We start from the raw sequence: 14897 nt of genomic DNA, 5'->3' as shown, positions 1-14897 counted from the left end.
TTAATAAATTGCTATCCCAACTTCTTTTTTAGGGTATAAGGCAATTGCAATTCACTTTACCCATTTCTTGAATTTTGTTATGGAAATGGAAGTTTTTTTGCACTGCATTATGTACTTTCCATCTTATATGTGGGCTATGATTTGAGGTCTTATACAAATTGAAACTAAATTAAAACTGAATAATTTTCTTAACATCAAAACCGAATCATATTGAATTGATTTAGTTTATTCGGTCCATGCATGGTCTCATTAATTCAGTTCAAATTCGATTTAAGTGGACTAATTTCTGCCTGATTTAAATTAATGTTTATTGTTAATGAATAGCAATGGTCAATTCTAGCTATTATGTTTTTCTTCAAATGGGAATGATTCTTTGTTCTCTGTTGATATTTTGATTGTGTGCCAATAGTACCATGTATTACACTATGTAGAATTGGTGCTTATAACTTAAGTCTTGTAAAGCACCGATTTGTAACTGAATCTTCTATATAGCACTAATTTATTATTTGTTCAATTTGAATGTAGATTTACTTTTACAATGGAGTTTGATGACGGCTACAAGAGGCGAAGGAAATCATAATCTTTGCGGTGACTGCTGTTGTTATAGCAGTAGACTAATATATAAAAAAATATCTGAAGAAAGAGCCATACCGTTGTGAACTCCTACGCGGTATTATTGAAACAGAGAGAATTATCGGTCACACTGATAAAACCTGTCGAGAACAAATAAGGTTAAGCAAGAGGGTTTTTTTTCAGTTTAAGTCATTTGATTAGGGAGAAGGGTCTATTGAGGGATAGCAGATCTGTGCAAGTGAATGAACAACTAGTTATGTTTCTACAGATAGTAGGACACAATGTTAAAAACCGTGTCATTGCACACAAGTTTGGACATTCTGGTGAGACTGTAAGTAGGTACTTTAACCTTGTATTGGGAGCAATCATTAAATTGTACCCGATACTATTGAAACCTCCAAGTGTCACAGTGCATCATCGAATAACAAGTAATGAAGGAAGATTTTACCCTTATTTCAAGGACTGCATCGGAGCCATAGATGGGTCCCATATCCCTGCGTGGGTGCATCTAAGCGACCATCCGAGGTTCCGTGATAGGAAGGGTGATATTTCCCAAAATATTCTTGCTGCCTGTGACTTTGACATGAAATATACTGGCATTCTTTCTGGTTGTGAAGGATCAGCATCAGATGCTCGAATCTTAGACAATGCATTACACAGAGACGGTGACGGAAAATTGGTGCTGCCACGAGGTAAATATTATCTCGTTGATGCTGGGTATGCTAACCAAGCGGGGTTCTTACGGCCATATCGAAACGTTCGATACCATCTGAAAGAGTGGAGAAATATTGATCAGTCACCAAGTGATAAAAAGGAATTGTTTAACCTGAGACATTCATAATTAAGAAATGTGATTGAACGTTCATTTGGCCTCATGAAGTCAAGATTCAAGATCTTGAAAAACCAACCAGAATATCCTTTTAAAACACAAGCAAGAATTGTGTTGGCATGTGTGCTGTTGCACAACCACATTCTTACACAGAATAATGTTGAAGAAGAAGAACGATGGCTTGATGAAGAGGATGAAGAGGTTGAAGAAGATAGTACTAGTACCCAATCGACCCCTCACCAAGTTAATGATGATGTTGAAGATGATAGTTCTGATGGCGAGGATCATGTGCTGGAGAATGGTGATTGGGATCTATTTCGAGAACAAATTGCTGACCAGATGTGGGCTGATTGGGTTACAAACGATTTGTCCAACTCAGATTGAGTATTTATGAACTAGAATATTTGTTATTGATTAACTTCTATTTGGAATGTAATTCTGATGTGGACAAACTTAATTTTTTTTTTGCATGGTTTGGGATGACTGTATAACTTAAACATACTTGGTTCTAAAATTTTGCATGGTTTTGGGATGACTGTATGACATAAACATACTTGGAAGTAAATTTTTGTGTTGTGGGATGCATGTATGTGGACTATTAACTGAATTGCTATGCTAGGTATATGGATTTCCCAATTAGTAATTGTTATTATTGCTTGGTTTAAAATTTTGTGTTGTGGGATGCCTGTATGTGGACTATTAACTAAATTGCAATGCTAGGTATATGGATTTCCCAATTAGTAATTGTTATTATTGCTTGGTTTAAATTTTTGTGTTGTGGGATGAATGTATGTGGACTATTAACTGAATTGCAATGCTAGGTATATGGATTTCCCAATTAGTAATTGTTATTATTGCTTGGTTTAAATTTTTGTGTTGTGAGATGCATGTATGTGGACTATTAACTGAATTGCAATGCTAGGTTTATGGATTTCCCAATTAGTAATTGTTATTATTGCTTGGTTTAAAATTTTGTATTGTGGGATGCATGTATGTGGACTATTATCTAAATTGCAATATTAGGTTTATGAATTTCCCAATTAGTAAGTGTTATTGATTATTTAGTATTAATGAAATAAACTCACATTGTATATGGCATATTTTGTTAGTTTTGATGGGATGGAACCAACAGGAGATTCTAATAGTAGGTCACGGGACATTGTTTCATGGCCTAGTGCCGTTTCTCATTACATGTTGGAGTGTATATTGAAGCAGTACAAAAGTGGTAAGAGTGGAGATAATGGACTGAAAAATGAGCAGTTCATTGAAATTGCCAACCAACTGAAAGAGAAATTATTTACTAGTTATGACTGTGAACAAGTGAGAAACCACTTCCGGATTTTGAAACAAAGGCTTAGAGCATTGAGTGACCTACAGAAGTAAAGTGGATTGGGTTGGAATGCATCTGATATGAGATTTGATGCTCCTCAACANTGACCTTATTTTATGGCTTGTTTGGCATCATTTAATTGTATCTAGACTAGCCATGTCATCATACAAATTATGTGTAGCTTAGTCATCCTCATATGATTATGACATGTGTGTTATGTTTTACTTTCTCAATGCTAAATGATTGATGTGCTTATGTGATGAATGATGGGATCACTATGCATGATGTATTATTAGACTAGATGCCATAGTCGATTTGGAAACGAGTGCATTGGTGGCCCGTGGAATGGGACGCGGTGGCACTATGTAATCATACTATGTCATATAGGAGCATGTGGTTTAGGGTTATCATCTTCCTGTGTTATGACCCTTCCCAACAGGGGTTGAGGTGTTGGATTATCACTTGGGGGGAAGCACTGGTTGTGGGTGTCGGATCACTGTGGCGGTTAGACATATGCTTGGTTGTTTATTAGGACAGTCGACAACCTCAGTGGTATATTCAAGAGGGTCAATCGTACTGCTTTTAAATTGCTGGAGTCAGCACCTTTATTTTCTATCATTTACTTTTATGTTGAGAGCCAGTAGTCGGCATGCTTTAATTTTTCTGGTACTCACGGTGAGCCTTCTCCGACAGCCCTATGGGCGTATCATGGGATGGAGTTCACGGCTCGTACCTGGAGTATACGCACACTGTGGTTGTAGTAGCACTAAACCAAAGACTTAGTAATGTTGTTTGGGTGGATAAGATTTAAAATGAATTGCATAGCATATAATGTATATAATTGTGATTGATGTGTGGATTATTGTGGGGTCCTTCTTTTCACTTACTGAGCTAATGAGCTCATCCCACGTTCGCACCTCTTTTAGGTGATTTTATAGGTCACCAGCCTGAAGTTCAAGGGTCGGGCCCCACAGTTGAGTTTCTCGATGAGAATTGGTGGTTCCCCGAGGAGTATGAGCACGGTACAGATTGCACATGCGAGGGCTGTGCTGCGAGACCGCAGTATTGGCGCCGTACAGGGTTTTACTTTTTGACTCTTTTGGTGACCCCTTTTTGTGTACTTGATTACGTGAATTGTTATTCTTTTTGTGTAAATATAATGCCTACGAGCCCATATGTATCTATCTATGTACTACAATTTGGGTATCAAGTATATTGGGGGTATTTACAGGTAAATTAAGTCTTTCGTTGAACTTTTGAACGTTTATCTTAGATGTGTGTATGCTGTGGCTGGGTAATGTATTAGATGATCCTGGCAGGTTTGGGTTAACCGGAGTTAACCCTGTCACCGGTCCGGTTCTGTGTGAACGGGATGTGACAAGAACGCCAAGAAGATCAGAGTAGGCTAGCGCCTCAAATCGAGCAAGGAGCATTGGAACAATGTCGCGAAGATCTTTGTGAAGAGCGCAAAGAATGTGAAGACAAAGGTCAAATTGTTTTATAGGAGACCCCGCAGTAGCAAGCTCATCAGAGAGGGACTTGGCTCATTGTATAAGGCTGGTCATGGATTCATCAGTCTTCTAAGAGAGGTCTTGAAGGCCAAGATTGAGAGACATGATTCTAGTGTTTGAAGCAGAACCATAAGCAGAACAGAGAGAGTCCCAGATGTCTTTGCTAGTTTCTTTGTCAACGATGAGAGAGACCGCTTCATCAAAGAGGGAGGATCTAAGGAGACTCATAATTAGGGAGTCTTGATCGTCCCAGTCAGAAGCAGCAGTTGCCTTAGTGGGCCGCACTTTGGAACCATCGAGATGGCAAAAAATATTTTGACCCTTGATGAAGGGCCATATCTGAGCATGCCAGAACAAAAAGTTCTTGGATGTGAGCTTGATGGAGACAAAATGATGTGCTCCCATGAGTGCTGGTTGAGAGGATGTGGGAGAGGGAGAGGGAGAGGTGAGGTTGGTTAATGGAGTTTCCAGCGACATGGTGAAGAACAGAAAAAAAAAAAAAAAGGAAGAAGAGGGGCGGTGGCCTATTGAACTCTTGACACCATATTGAATTTGAATTGTGTTCACTTTCTTTCATTAGCTAGGTTTACAGTATTTGTAGAGATTACATCAGATCATAACCAAAATGGAAATAAAGATTACAATCTTATTACAATTGAATTCTTCCAAGAATAGCTGATATCAATTTTTGGCATTCCAACTGTAGAATACACTGCAGTATAGGATCCAAGATTTTGTGGTGATTTGTATCACAAGTGGGATTGACTGTATCTTGGAGAGAATCTCCAAGCTGGACTGTGAGCTGTGAGATTGACTGTATCTTGGAGAGGGCTGGACTGTGAGCTGTGGGATTGACTATATCTGGGAGAGAATCATCCAAGCTGGAATGTGAGCTGGACGTTGGTCAATAAGAGTGTCTGACAGAAATTCAGGTTTGCTTTGTTTGGTCGCATAAACTTTCATTTGCATTCGCTGGATGTTTTAAGAAGAGTGGCAAGAGAAAAGTGGAAAACAGGTTGTTATGCATCCTCTTGGCAAAGGTTATGTTATATTTCAGTTCCAAATAGAAAAGACATGGCAAAGATATGGCGACGAAGTCCCTTAAAGTTTGGTTGTCAGTTCATTCAGTTTCAGAGATGGAAACCAGATTTTAACATACATGACAAGTTTATTATGACGAAGCTTGTGTGGGTTCGATTTCCAAATCTTCCCCTGGAATAGGGGCATGAAAACGTCCTTTTGTTTGAGGCCAAGGTGGTGGGTAGACCAGTGGCTCTAGATAGTAGAACCAAACAAGGCATTTTGGGACACTATGCTCGAGTATTGGTTGAGTTGGATGTAGAGGAGTCTTCAAGCTCTATTGAGGAAATCTAGGTAGAATATAGAGAGCCAGGCATGATGAAAGAGTTCTATTTTAGACAGAAGGTGATATACAAAGATGGGATGGCTCGTTGTGGCTTCTGCAAATGAGTGGGACATCGGCTCTCTGTTTGTCGATTAAAGATTAGAGGATGAGCGTCAGGGAGTATAAGACAGGGCGGTATTGATCCCGGGAGCAACTTACATTGAAGATGCAGTTGACTCAGTGTTACCCAAATCTGGTAGAGTTAACTTTGTGGGGCGTGTGGGAGATGACCTTCCTAATCAAGGAGGTAATTCAAATTTAGATTCCCAATCTTTTTTGGTTAGGCCAACTTGTGAGGAGGTTTTATTGCCCAATGTGGAAACAGTGGGCGAGAATCAAGGAATCACACACTTGATTGATGAGGAGAATTTAGTGCTTTCCTCATGTGCCAAGGATTTAGAAGGAAATTTGGAATTTATTTTGGGAAGCGAATCCTCCCAATATAACGTTATTGAGTCCAACTCTAATTCTGTAAATGAGTTCGTGGTTGGGTCTGATTGTGAGGAGTCAGATTATGGTGTGGGATCGGACATGAATTTGGAAAATGAGTCCATGGAGCACCAATCGGATTTAGGTGCTGGTATGTTGGATAAGAACTCTAGTCAATAAGAGGCAATGAAAGGGAGGAGGGGGAGGTTCGTGAGTGCCTCCATCCTGATCCTCCGCAAGGAGTCAATGCTTGTCTAATAGGGGGAACTAGAAACTCCTACAGGGGTGCCACAAGTCAAGTGGGAAATATGATGACTGATGCTTCTTCAGTTCATCCAAGCGGGAAATATGATGACTGCTCCTTCTTCAGTTCATAAGGGTAGCTTTCCTACAACCACTGTTCGGGATGGGTAGGTGATTGTGGTTCATCCTGAGATTGCAGTTATTGATGCAGTGACTAAGCAAAGGAACTGAAATAATTTGGAGCATTCGGTTTCCCATCGAAAAAAGAAACATGTCATGAGAGGACAGACCAAGAAGTCCATCAATGCTGCCTCTTAAAATTTATTTATGATGAAAGTTTTATATTGGAATATTAGGGGGGTTAAGAAGAAAGTAGCTCGAAGAGTCCTGTCTTGCTTATTGAAAGATCATTCTCATGAGGTGCTCTATCTCGCCGAACCTATGGTAGATGTATCCAAGTTTCCATCTCTATTTTTTAATAGATTGGGGTATTGTCCAGACTTCATATATAATAGTCAAAGGGATGGGATTCCTAACTTATGGGTGTTACGGAAAGTTTCAATTAGTAGACCCTGTATTATATCTGAATCGAACCAACAAATTACATTCTCTTTGAACTTGATAGGTAGGAGGGTGTGTATCTCGATGATTCATGTGTGTTGCTTTAGAGACACCCGTAGGGAGCTGTGGTTGGATTTTTCAGGTCTTTCAATTGGTGCAGAGCCCTGGACAGTGATGGATGACTTCCATGCTATTCTTGCTTCCCACGAAAAAAAAAGGTCTGGGAAGGTATAATATGGGTGCAGTGGCAGAATTTGGAGTTATGGTAGATGTCTATTCGCTTTTACAGGTTCCTTCTCAAGGTCTAAAATTCATATGGACAAATAATAGGCATCGAGGGCATGTGGCGACATTGTTAGATAGGTCATTCTGTAATAATGAATGGTCTACCTTCTTTGGAGATTGCTCTCAATGGGTTCTACACCGATATGCATCTGACCATGCTCCTCTTTTGGTGATCTCAGAGGCATTTCACAAACCAGGTAACACCCCCTTTAGGCTTCACAGATTTTGGATGGATCATGTTGATTTTGTCCAAGTTGTTAAAAGGGAGTGGGAGCAAGATATCAGGGGATGGCCGATCTATCGGTTGGTTCAGAAATTAAAGAGCCTAAAGCCTATCCTTAGGCGTTGGGCAAGGGAAAACTTCCCTAATTTTGAAATGGAGCTTTAGGGTGCAAAACAAAGATTGGAGGTGGTCTAGGCAGAAATAGAAATTTCACGGATGAATGATTCTGTGTTTGCCCATGAGGCAGATGCCAAAACTAAATATGTGAAAGCTTTGGAAGATCATGCTATGTTTTGGGCTGAAAATTCGAGAAATAGATGGTTGAAGGACGGTAATAAGAATTCAAAATTCTTTCATCTATCAACTAAAATTTGAAGGGCTTGGAACTTAATTCGCAATCTCAAGAAGGAAGATGGATCAATGGTTGAGGGTTAAAATTAGTTGGGGCAATATGTTGTAGAGTACTATAAATCTTTCCATCGAGAAGTTCCATTGTCTTGTCATCCTAAGCACTTTGAGTGTATTCCATCTATGTTGCTTCATGAAGATAGAGAGGGGTTGGAATCTACTCCATCTTCTAATGAAATCAAATGGGCGATTTGGGAGCTAGATCCTGACAGCTCTCCATGTCTGGACGGATTTTGTGGTGCCTTCTTCAGGAAGTGCTGGGACATTGTTGAGCTTGATTTTGTCTTGGACAACGGGGCTGAGATCAGTGATCGAGATCAATTGGGGTCTTTTTTGGTTGGATTTCTACGAGAATTTTCACAAAATGGTAGAGCTTGATAGTCATCCTAAGATTTTAAACTGCATTCCTAACATCCTCCAGAATTCTGATCGTCTTATGCTAGACGCAATCCCTTTAGATGCAGAGATCAAGGGTGCGGTATGGGATCTTGATCCTGACAGCTTCCCTGGCCCTGATGGCTTCCCAGGTTCTTTTTTCAGGAGATGCTGGGTCATCATCAACTCCGATGTCGCTAACAAGGGATTTTTCTCCTCAGGTATTCTTCCGAACGGGTTTAATAATAATTTTTTACTATTAATTCCTAAAGTCGATGGGGCAAGGTCTTTGGAAAAATTCCTCCCATTATGCATGGGGAATTTTTTCTATAAAATCCTTTAAAAAATTATGGTGTCTCGTATCTTTGCTGTTCTTCACATAATCATCTTGCAGGAGCAGGGCGCTTTTCAGAAAAGAAAAGTCATCCCGACTAATATCGGTCTTGCCTCTGAGCTGGCTAACCTAATGGGGCACTCTTCAAGGGGTGGGAGCCTGGGTTTGAAGATAGACATCAAAAAGGCTTTCGACACCATTTCTTGGGACTTCTTATTTTATGTTCTTAGAAGGTTTGGGTTCTTGGATACAATGATTGGATGGATCAATACTATTCTTAGGACAGCCAGAATATTTATTCTACTAAATGATGGCCCTGTGGGTTTCTTTGAAGTTAGCAGAGGACTTTGCCAAGGTGAACCCATATCCCCTATCCAGTTTATTACTGCCGAGGAAGTCCTATGTCGTGGTATGGCTGATTTATCTACTAAAAGTATGACTAAGCCGCTCACTGGCCCTCGAAGAGCTGATGTGCCCACTCACCTCTTATTCATAGATGATGTCTTCATTTTAGATGGTGGAACAGGTGCTGAAGCAAGAATGGACTTTGGAGTGTCCAATTGCTTGTAAGGTCTGGTGCAATTTCTTCCATATTTTTAATATTGGATGGCCTCAACCAAGTTCTCTCATTGAGCTAGCTCAATGGTGGTCCTCCATGGCAAGCTCAATCCATTTAAAAGAGGCATGGCTGGATGAATTTTTACTTATTCCCTATCATATTTGCTATGAACGAAATAGAAGACGATTTGATGAGAATGGGTGTCCATCTGATCTAATTTTCAAGGCGGCCCTGCGTAATATTGGGGAGTCATCTCATGTGAGGGCACTTCTCTCATGGTCAATGGTCGATTTTCTTCTATCTAGAAGCCTAGATTTTAAGGTAAAATTTACCTCTGCATCTCTCGCATCTGAGGAGCTGAAGTGGACTAGACCTGTTGTTGGACTAGTCAAGTTGAATATAGATGGTTGTTTCTTGAGAAATTTAGGTTTGTCAGGGGTTGGTGGTTTGTAATTGTTCTGGATTGGTGTTATTTAGTTATCATGCTATCGCACTTGGAAATTTAACTAACTATAAAGTGGAATTCTCCTACCTTTTTATTGATCTGATGTATGTAAAGGAGATGGGTGAGGAGAGGCTGTGGGAGGAATGTGATTCATAGATAGTGGTGGAGGTTGTCCTTAGGAAATCTATTCCTTGGGGATTTCTACAACAATGGATGTTATTCAGTCCCCTTCTCGAATATATTATTTTGAGCTTAACGCATTGTTTTAGGGAGGTGAATCACAAGAATTGTTGGTTTGGAGCTTGAAACTAAACTAGAAGCAGCAGCCTAAGCTCCCTTGATAAATAGGGATCCAAAAATGGAATGAAAGTTGCAATTTAACGACTGGAAAATAATATCCTCTTTCGTTTCCATAAATTTTGGTTGGACCATAGTAATTTCCTTCAGGTGGTTCAAGAGGTGTGGAAAGATGTCCGGGTTGGGTGCCCGATCCTAGGTCTTGCCCAAAACCTTAAGAAGTTGAAGCCGATTCTCAGGAGTTGGGCCAAAATTGAGTTTCCAAATTTTAATTTGGAAATTGACATAGCTAAGTCAGAGCTTGATGCTGTCCAATCTTTAATTGAGCATCAAGGCATCAATGAGGAGCTTTTTCTAAAGAAGCAGATGCCAAAACTAGACTCCTTAAAGCCATGGAGAACCATGAAAAGTTGTGGTCTGAGAAGGCAAGGATAAGATGGATGAAAAGAGGGGACCGCAACTCTAAATTCTTCCATCTTACTGTAAAAGTTTGTCGTGCAAAAAATATGATTATAAATATGAAAAGGGAAGATGGCTCAATGACCACTGAGAGCTTTCAATTACCTCGCATATATCAGATTTTTATGAAAACTTCATAAATGCCAGCCAACTATAGACCATTTTGAGCTTTTTGACTATGTGCCAGAGGAGATTTCTAATGTGGATCAATCTATGTTAGATTCCATTCCAACTTTTGAGGAAATCAAAAGGGCAGTTTTGGACCTTGATCCGGACAGCTCCCCAAGTCCAGTTGACTAGGATATCAGTATTGCTCAATGGAGGCCCCGTTGGTTTTTTTTTGGGTTAAAAGGGGTCTTTGTTATACCCGAACCCTAAAACTTCCTATTTTAATGTTCAGGTGTGACACTGGAAGACACCAGTACCAGTGAGTACTAGGTTGCATCCGCCTTTTACCGAGGAAGGAAGGGCGACCCCACTTGCACTTGCTACCCATGCTTAAGTAACTGGAAGGGATTCCAGACCCGAAGGAAAAGGTCAGTTGAACCTCACACACACTAGAAACCCTGGAGAAGGCCCCACTCAAACTGAGGAGATATCTCCATACAAAGTGACCAGTTCAGCATTCACCGGCTGATGGTCACCGACAGATGGAGCATCCATCGGTGAACACCATACGGTGAGTGCACAGGCCAGTTTTGGATTATCTCACCGTGGGACCCCAGACCTCACGATCGTGCACCCCAAACCCATCCACATTGATGGAACAATGTGTTAGGGAGTTGATTAATGTGGCAGGACATCTTGAAGTGGGCCGTTAGTGCCGAATAGCAGAATAACCCGGTATTGGGTAAAAACCCATTAATTCCCCAAACAGCCCTTAGTGGGACTTAAGTGGCTATAATTAGGGCTCTTACCATTCATTTCTTCTCCTACCAAATTAGAAACAAGGAAAGGGAGAAAGAAGAGGAAGAAGAAGGAGAAGGAGAGCAAGGGAGGAAGGAAGGAGGAAGGCTAGGGCTCCATTCTTGACGTAAGCCCATATGCTTATCTCTCCACACACACACATAAATCTCTCTCTCTCTCTCTCTCTCTCCTTCCCATTTCACTCTTTATTGGAAGTAATGGAGACCCAACCAAATCCCATCTACCAAACCATAAAGACTACATAATGGGAGGAGGAAATTAAAGTAAGAGACCTACATTGGCAAGGTTATTCACTCGACCTTGGGTCTAAGGACAAATCCCTATGAAACCCCTACCCAAAACCCTAGGATTTGGGAATTTGAACAAATCCTTTATGACCTAACATCCTAACCTAATCCTAAGTTGGGGAAAATGAAATTAAACCTATGTATAGTGTGTGAGAGTGATTTCATGAGCCTAATGACCATTCCATGAGATCAACCTAAGTCTTCCCCAATTTAGCTTAACCTAGACTTGTGTATTGGGGAAAGTGGGTGTATCTTGAAACCCTATGTTGATCCACTCACTAATTTCACTAAACCTAAGCTAAGTTAAGTGTGTGAGGATGCCCTACATAAAAACCAACCTAAAATCACAAAACCCAATTTGTAAACTATACAAAAGAGGGAGAAGGGAGGAATGGAGTTGGGAAATGACACCCCACTGAAAAATACGCATTTCCACCACCATACACAGGGGCCACAGGGCCAATAGGGCTGATCTGGGTAAGAAAGCTCGATTTAAACTTCACCGGCTGATGGTCACCGGCCAGCTGGTGAAGGCAGGGACCATCCACCGGTGAAAATATTATAGGATGTGCATTCCTTTTAGATTTATCCACTGGTGAACTCACTGGCGGATGATCATCCACTGGTGAGCATCCACCGGTGAACTCACCAACTGATGATCATCCACTGGTGAGCATCCATCGGTGAACCATTTTAAAGTTAATTTTTAATAATTTTATTTGGGGCACGAGTCTTATTGTCCCACTCCTCTATGAATAACTGAATAACCTAAAAACATTATGTATCCTAGGAGTGGAACCAAGAAGTGATAGGAACACGCAACACGAAACCATCAACTATCTACCGCCATCTAGAACACGAGGTGAGGGGATTTTGTGTGTTTTTATGGAATGCTTGCATCATAATGCATATGTGGATGAATTTTATCATTTTGCATATTATTATATTATTCCTTATGTAAAGTGTTGATGTGGCATGAGAATGTGGATTATGATTGTGCATGTGTGCGTGTGTGTATGTAACTGGGGTGCAGGGTGGCCAATGGTTGGTGCCAGTGGCACTACATGCTCAGGGTGAGTGTGCGTGTGTGGGTGTGTGACTGGGTGCAGGGTGGCCAACGGTTGGTGTCGGTGGCACTGCATGCTCAGGGTGAGTGTGTGTGTGTGACTGGGGTGCAGGGTGGCCAATGGTTGGTGCTGGCGGCACTGCATGCTCAGGGTGTGTGTGAGTGTGTGAGTTGTGAGTGTGATTGAATTGTGTTATGAAACATTAGAATGCATTGGGCTAGGAAAACCACCCTAGTGCTACAACCCTTACCAATAGGGGTTTACGTATTGGCTAATCCTCTCGTCCGATGGTCCATGGTTGGGGACAATTTTCGATGACTGAGGTGCGAAGATGCCAGCGTCGTGACAGACCCTCACACAATGTTTGATTCAGTGATAGGTATACCCTACATGTGATGTTGGATTCGATGTAGTGGTATTATGGGAGGGTTATTAATAGGGGTTTATCAGGTAACGATGTGGTTCCAGAACCAGCACGCTCTTGACTCACAACTAGCTAGTATCCCTGGGGACTGATAACGTACATTTATGACTGGGGATAACACCTACGTTGTAGTAGCACTTATACCCCCTTTGGACTTAGAAATTGTTGCTTAGAATTGCTTGATAATAAATGGATCATGGCATCGTATTCATATAATTGCATTCATATTGATGTGGTCGGACATGAATATTTATATTATTGCATTTTCTTAGATTGTCATGATTGCTTGTGTGTGTTACCCCTCACTAGGCTTCATGGAAGTTCACCCCCCGTTGTTGCCCCTTTTTAGATGTTGATTCAGGAAATCTTTTAGAAACTGTGATCGAGGTTCCGGCTCTCCACGGAGGTGACCTCTGGGATGAGGAGCTGGTTACGCACGAGGATGGATGCATGTGCGATGATTGTGCATTTGGAGCATGCTGAGGATGGGAGTATCATCTTCTATTTTTGATTCTTTTTGTACTTAACAGATGTAGCCCTATGGGGGGCATAACTGTAATTATGATCCAGATGTGAAAACATTCCTTTTTTGTAAATATGGTAAATAGCAATAGAAAACACCAGTTGATATATTTTGTTTATATTATAAGTATGTGATTTTAGAATTCATTTCATAATCTTATGAAATTGAAGTACTGCATCGTGGATCCTGGATGGATTGTGGACATGTGCATGTCCATGTCGCTAGCCTTCAGGTGAGTGGAGGCGGGGTGTGACAGTCTTCGTTAAGGTGATCATATTTCCCCCATTCTGTTCATCTTGGTAGAAGAAGTTCTCTATAGGGGTCTGAGAAAATTGATGGAGGAAGGGAAGCTGAAATGCCTCCCTGGTCCTAGAGGTGTTCAAGTTCCGAGTCACCTTCTAATTGCTGACGACATTTTTATCTTCATGAATGCATCATCAAAATATGTCAGGAATCTCAAAACATTTTTACACAAGTATCAGGAATTCTCTAGTCAAAAAATGAACTTGGCAAAGAGTAAACTATTCTTCGGCAAGGTGGCTTCTCATAGAAAGAGATTTATTTTAGATGAGATGGGAATCCCAATTTGCTCCTTACCTACAAGATACCTTGGAGTGGAGATCTTCAAAGGAAGAGTTTCTAGGGACAGGTTGCTTCCTTTGCTAGATAAGGTAAAATCATGTCTTCAGGGATGGCGTGGAAAACTCCTTTCTATGGCTGGTAGAGTGGAGCTTGTTCGCTCTGTGATAGCAAGTATGCCTATTCACAACTTTCCAATATATTGGTGGCCGGATTCAGTTATCAAATTAGTGGAGCGTTGGATGCGCAACTTTATTTGGACTAGGGACATTGATTCGTTGAAGAAAATAGCAGTTAAGTGGGACTCTGTTTGCAAACCAAAGTCAGAGGGTGGCCTTGGAATTCGTCGTCTTCGAGATGTTAATGAAGCTTGCCTTTGCAAGCTTGTTTGGTAGGTGAAACATGAAGATTCTCAGATGAGCAATTTCTTTTGGGCTAGTTGTTCATCTAAACAGTTATCTTAAAGAAGGTTGCAAGCAATCTTCCATCTGGAAAGGTTTTAAAAAATTATGGGATTTTGTTTCATCTCATGAGCCCTGGATAGTGGGTGATGGTAGAAAAATTTCTTTTTGGCAAGATCGTTGGCTAGGCCCAATTTCTGTGGCAAGTCAATCACCTCTTCACTCCTCTTACTTTCAAGGATCCTTGACAAAGCTGGCAGATTTTATCATTGATCATCATTGGGTCTTCCCTCAAGTTCGTTCCATTTTCTTAAAAAAAATTATTTGATGATATAATAGCTCTCCTAATTCCAATGGGAAATATGAAAGATGTGTGCAGTTGGGACCTCTCTCCTTTAGGAAATTTCTCCACAAAATCAGCTT

General features: G+C 40.8%; 1 protein-coding gene across 2 annotated transcripts; it reads left to right on the top strand.

Moving 5' to 3' along the window:
• The first annotated feature begins 7894 nt into the window (after positions 1-7894).
• LOC122083281 lies at positions 7895-13464 on the top strand. Of its 2 annotated transcripts, none has more exons than XM_042651032.1 (2): positions 7895-8393; positions 13321-13464. In XM_042651032.1, the coding sequence occupies exons 1-2, from the start codon at positions 8162-8164 to the stop codon at positions 13452-13454; spliced, it is 366 nt and encodes a 121-aa protein (XP_042506966.1). In that variant the 5' UTR covers positions 7895-8161; the 3' UTR covers positions 13455-13464. The 2 variants fall into 2 exon arrangements, with proteins under 2 accessions (XP_042506966.1, XP_042506965.1); XM_042651031.1 differs by lacking the exon at positions 13321-13464 and adding an exon at positions 8567-9121.
• The last annotated feature ends 1433 nt before the right edge of the window (positions 13465-14897 follow it).

The sequence above is a fragment of the Macadamia integrifolia genome, chromosome 7 (assembly GCF_013358625.1).
Source record: "Macadamia integrifolia cultivar HAES 741 chromosome 7, SCU_Mint_v3, whole genome shotgun sequence".
NCBI lineage: Eukaryota > Viridiplantae > Streptophyta > Magnoliopsida > Proteales > Proteaceae > Macadamia > Macadamia integrifolia.
This window is presented reverse-complemented; position numbering and strand designations above follow the sequence as displayed.

Excerpts from the sequence above, each read along its gene's own strand:
- LOC122083281 (XM_042651031.1), top strand. The coding sequence starts at position 8,256 with ATGCAGAGATCAAGGGTGCGGTATGGGATCTTGATCCTGACAGCTTCC. Across the intron at positions 8,394-8,566 it reads CAAGGGATTTTTCTCCTCAG|GAGCAGGGCGCTTTTCAGAA; the intron begins GTATTCTTCCGA and ends ATCATCTTGCAG.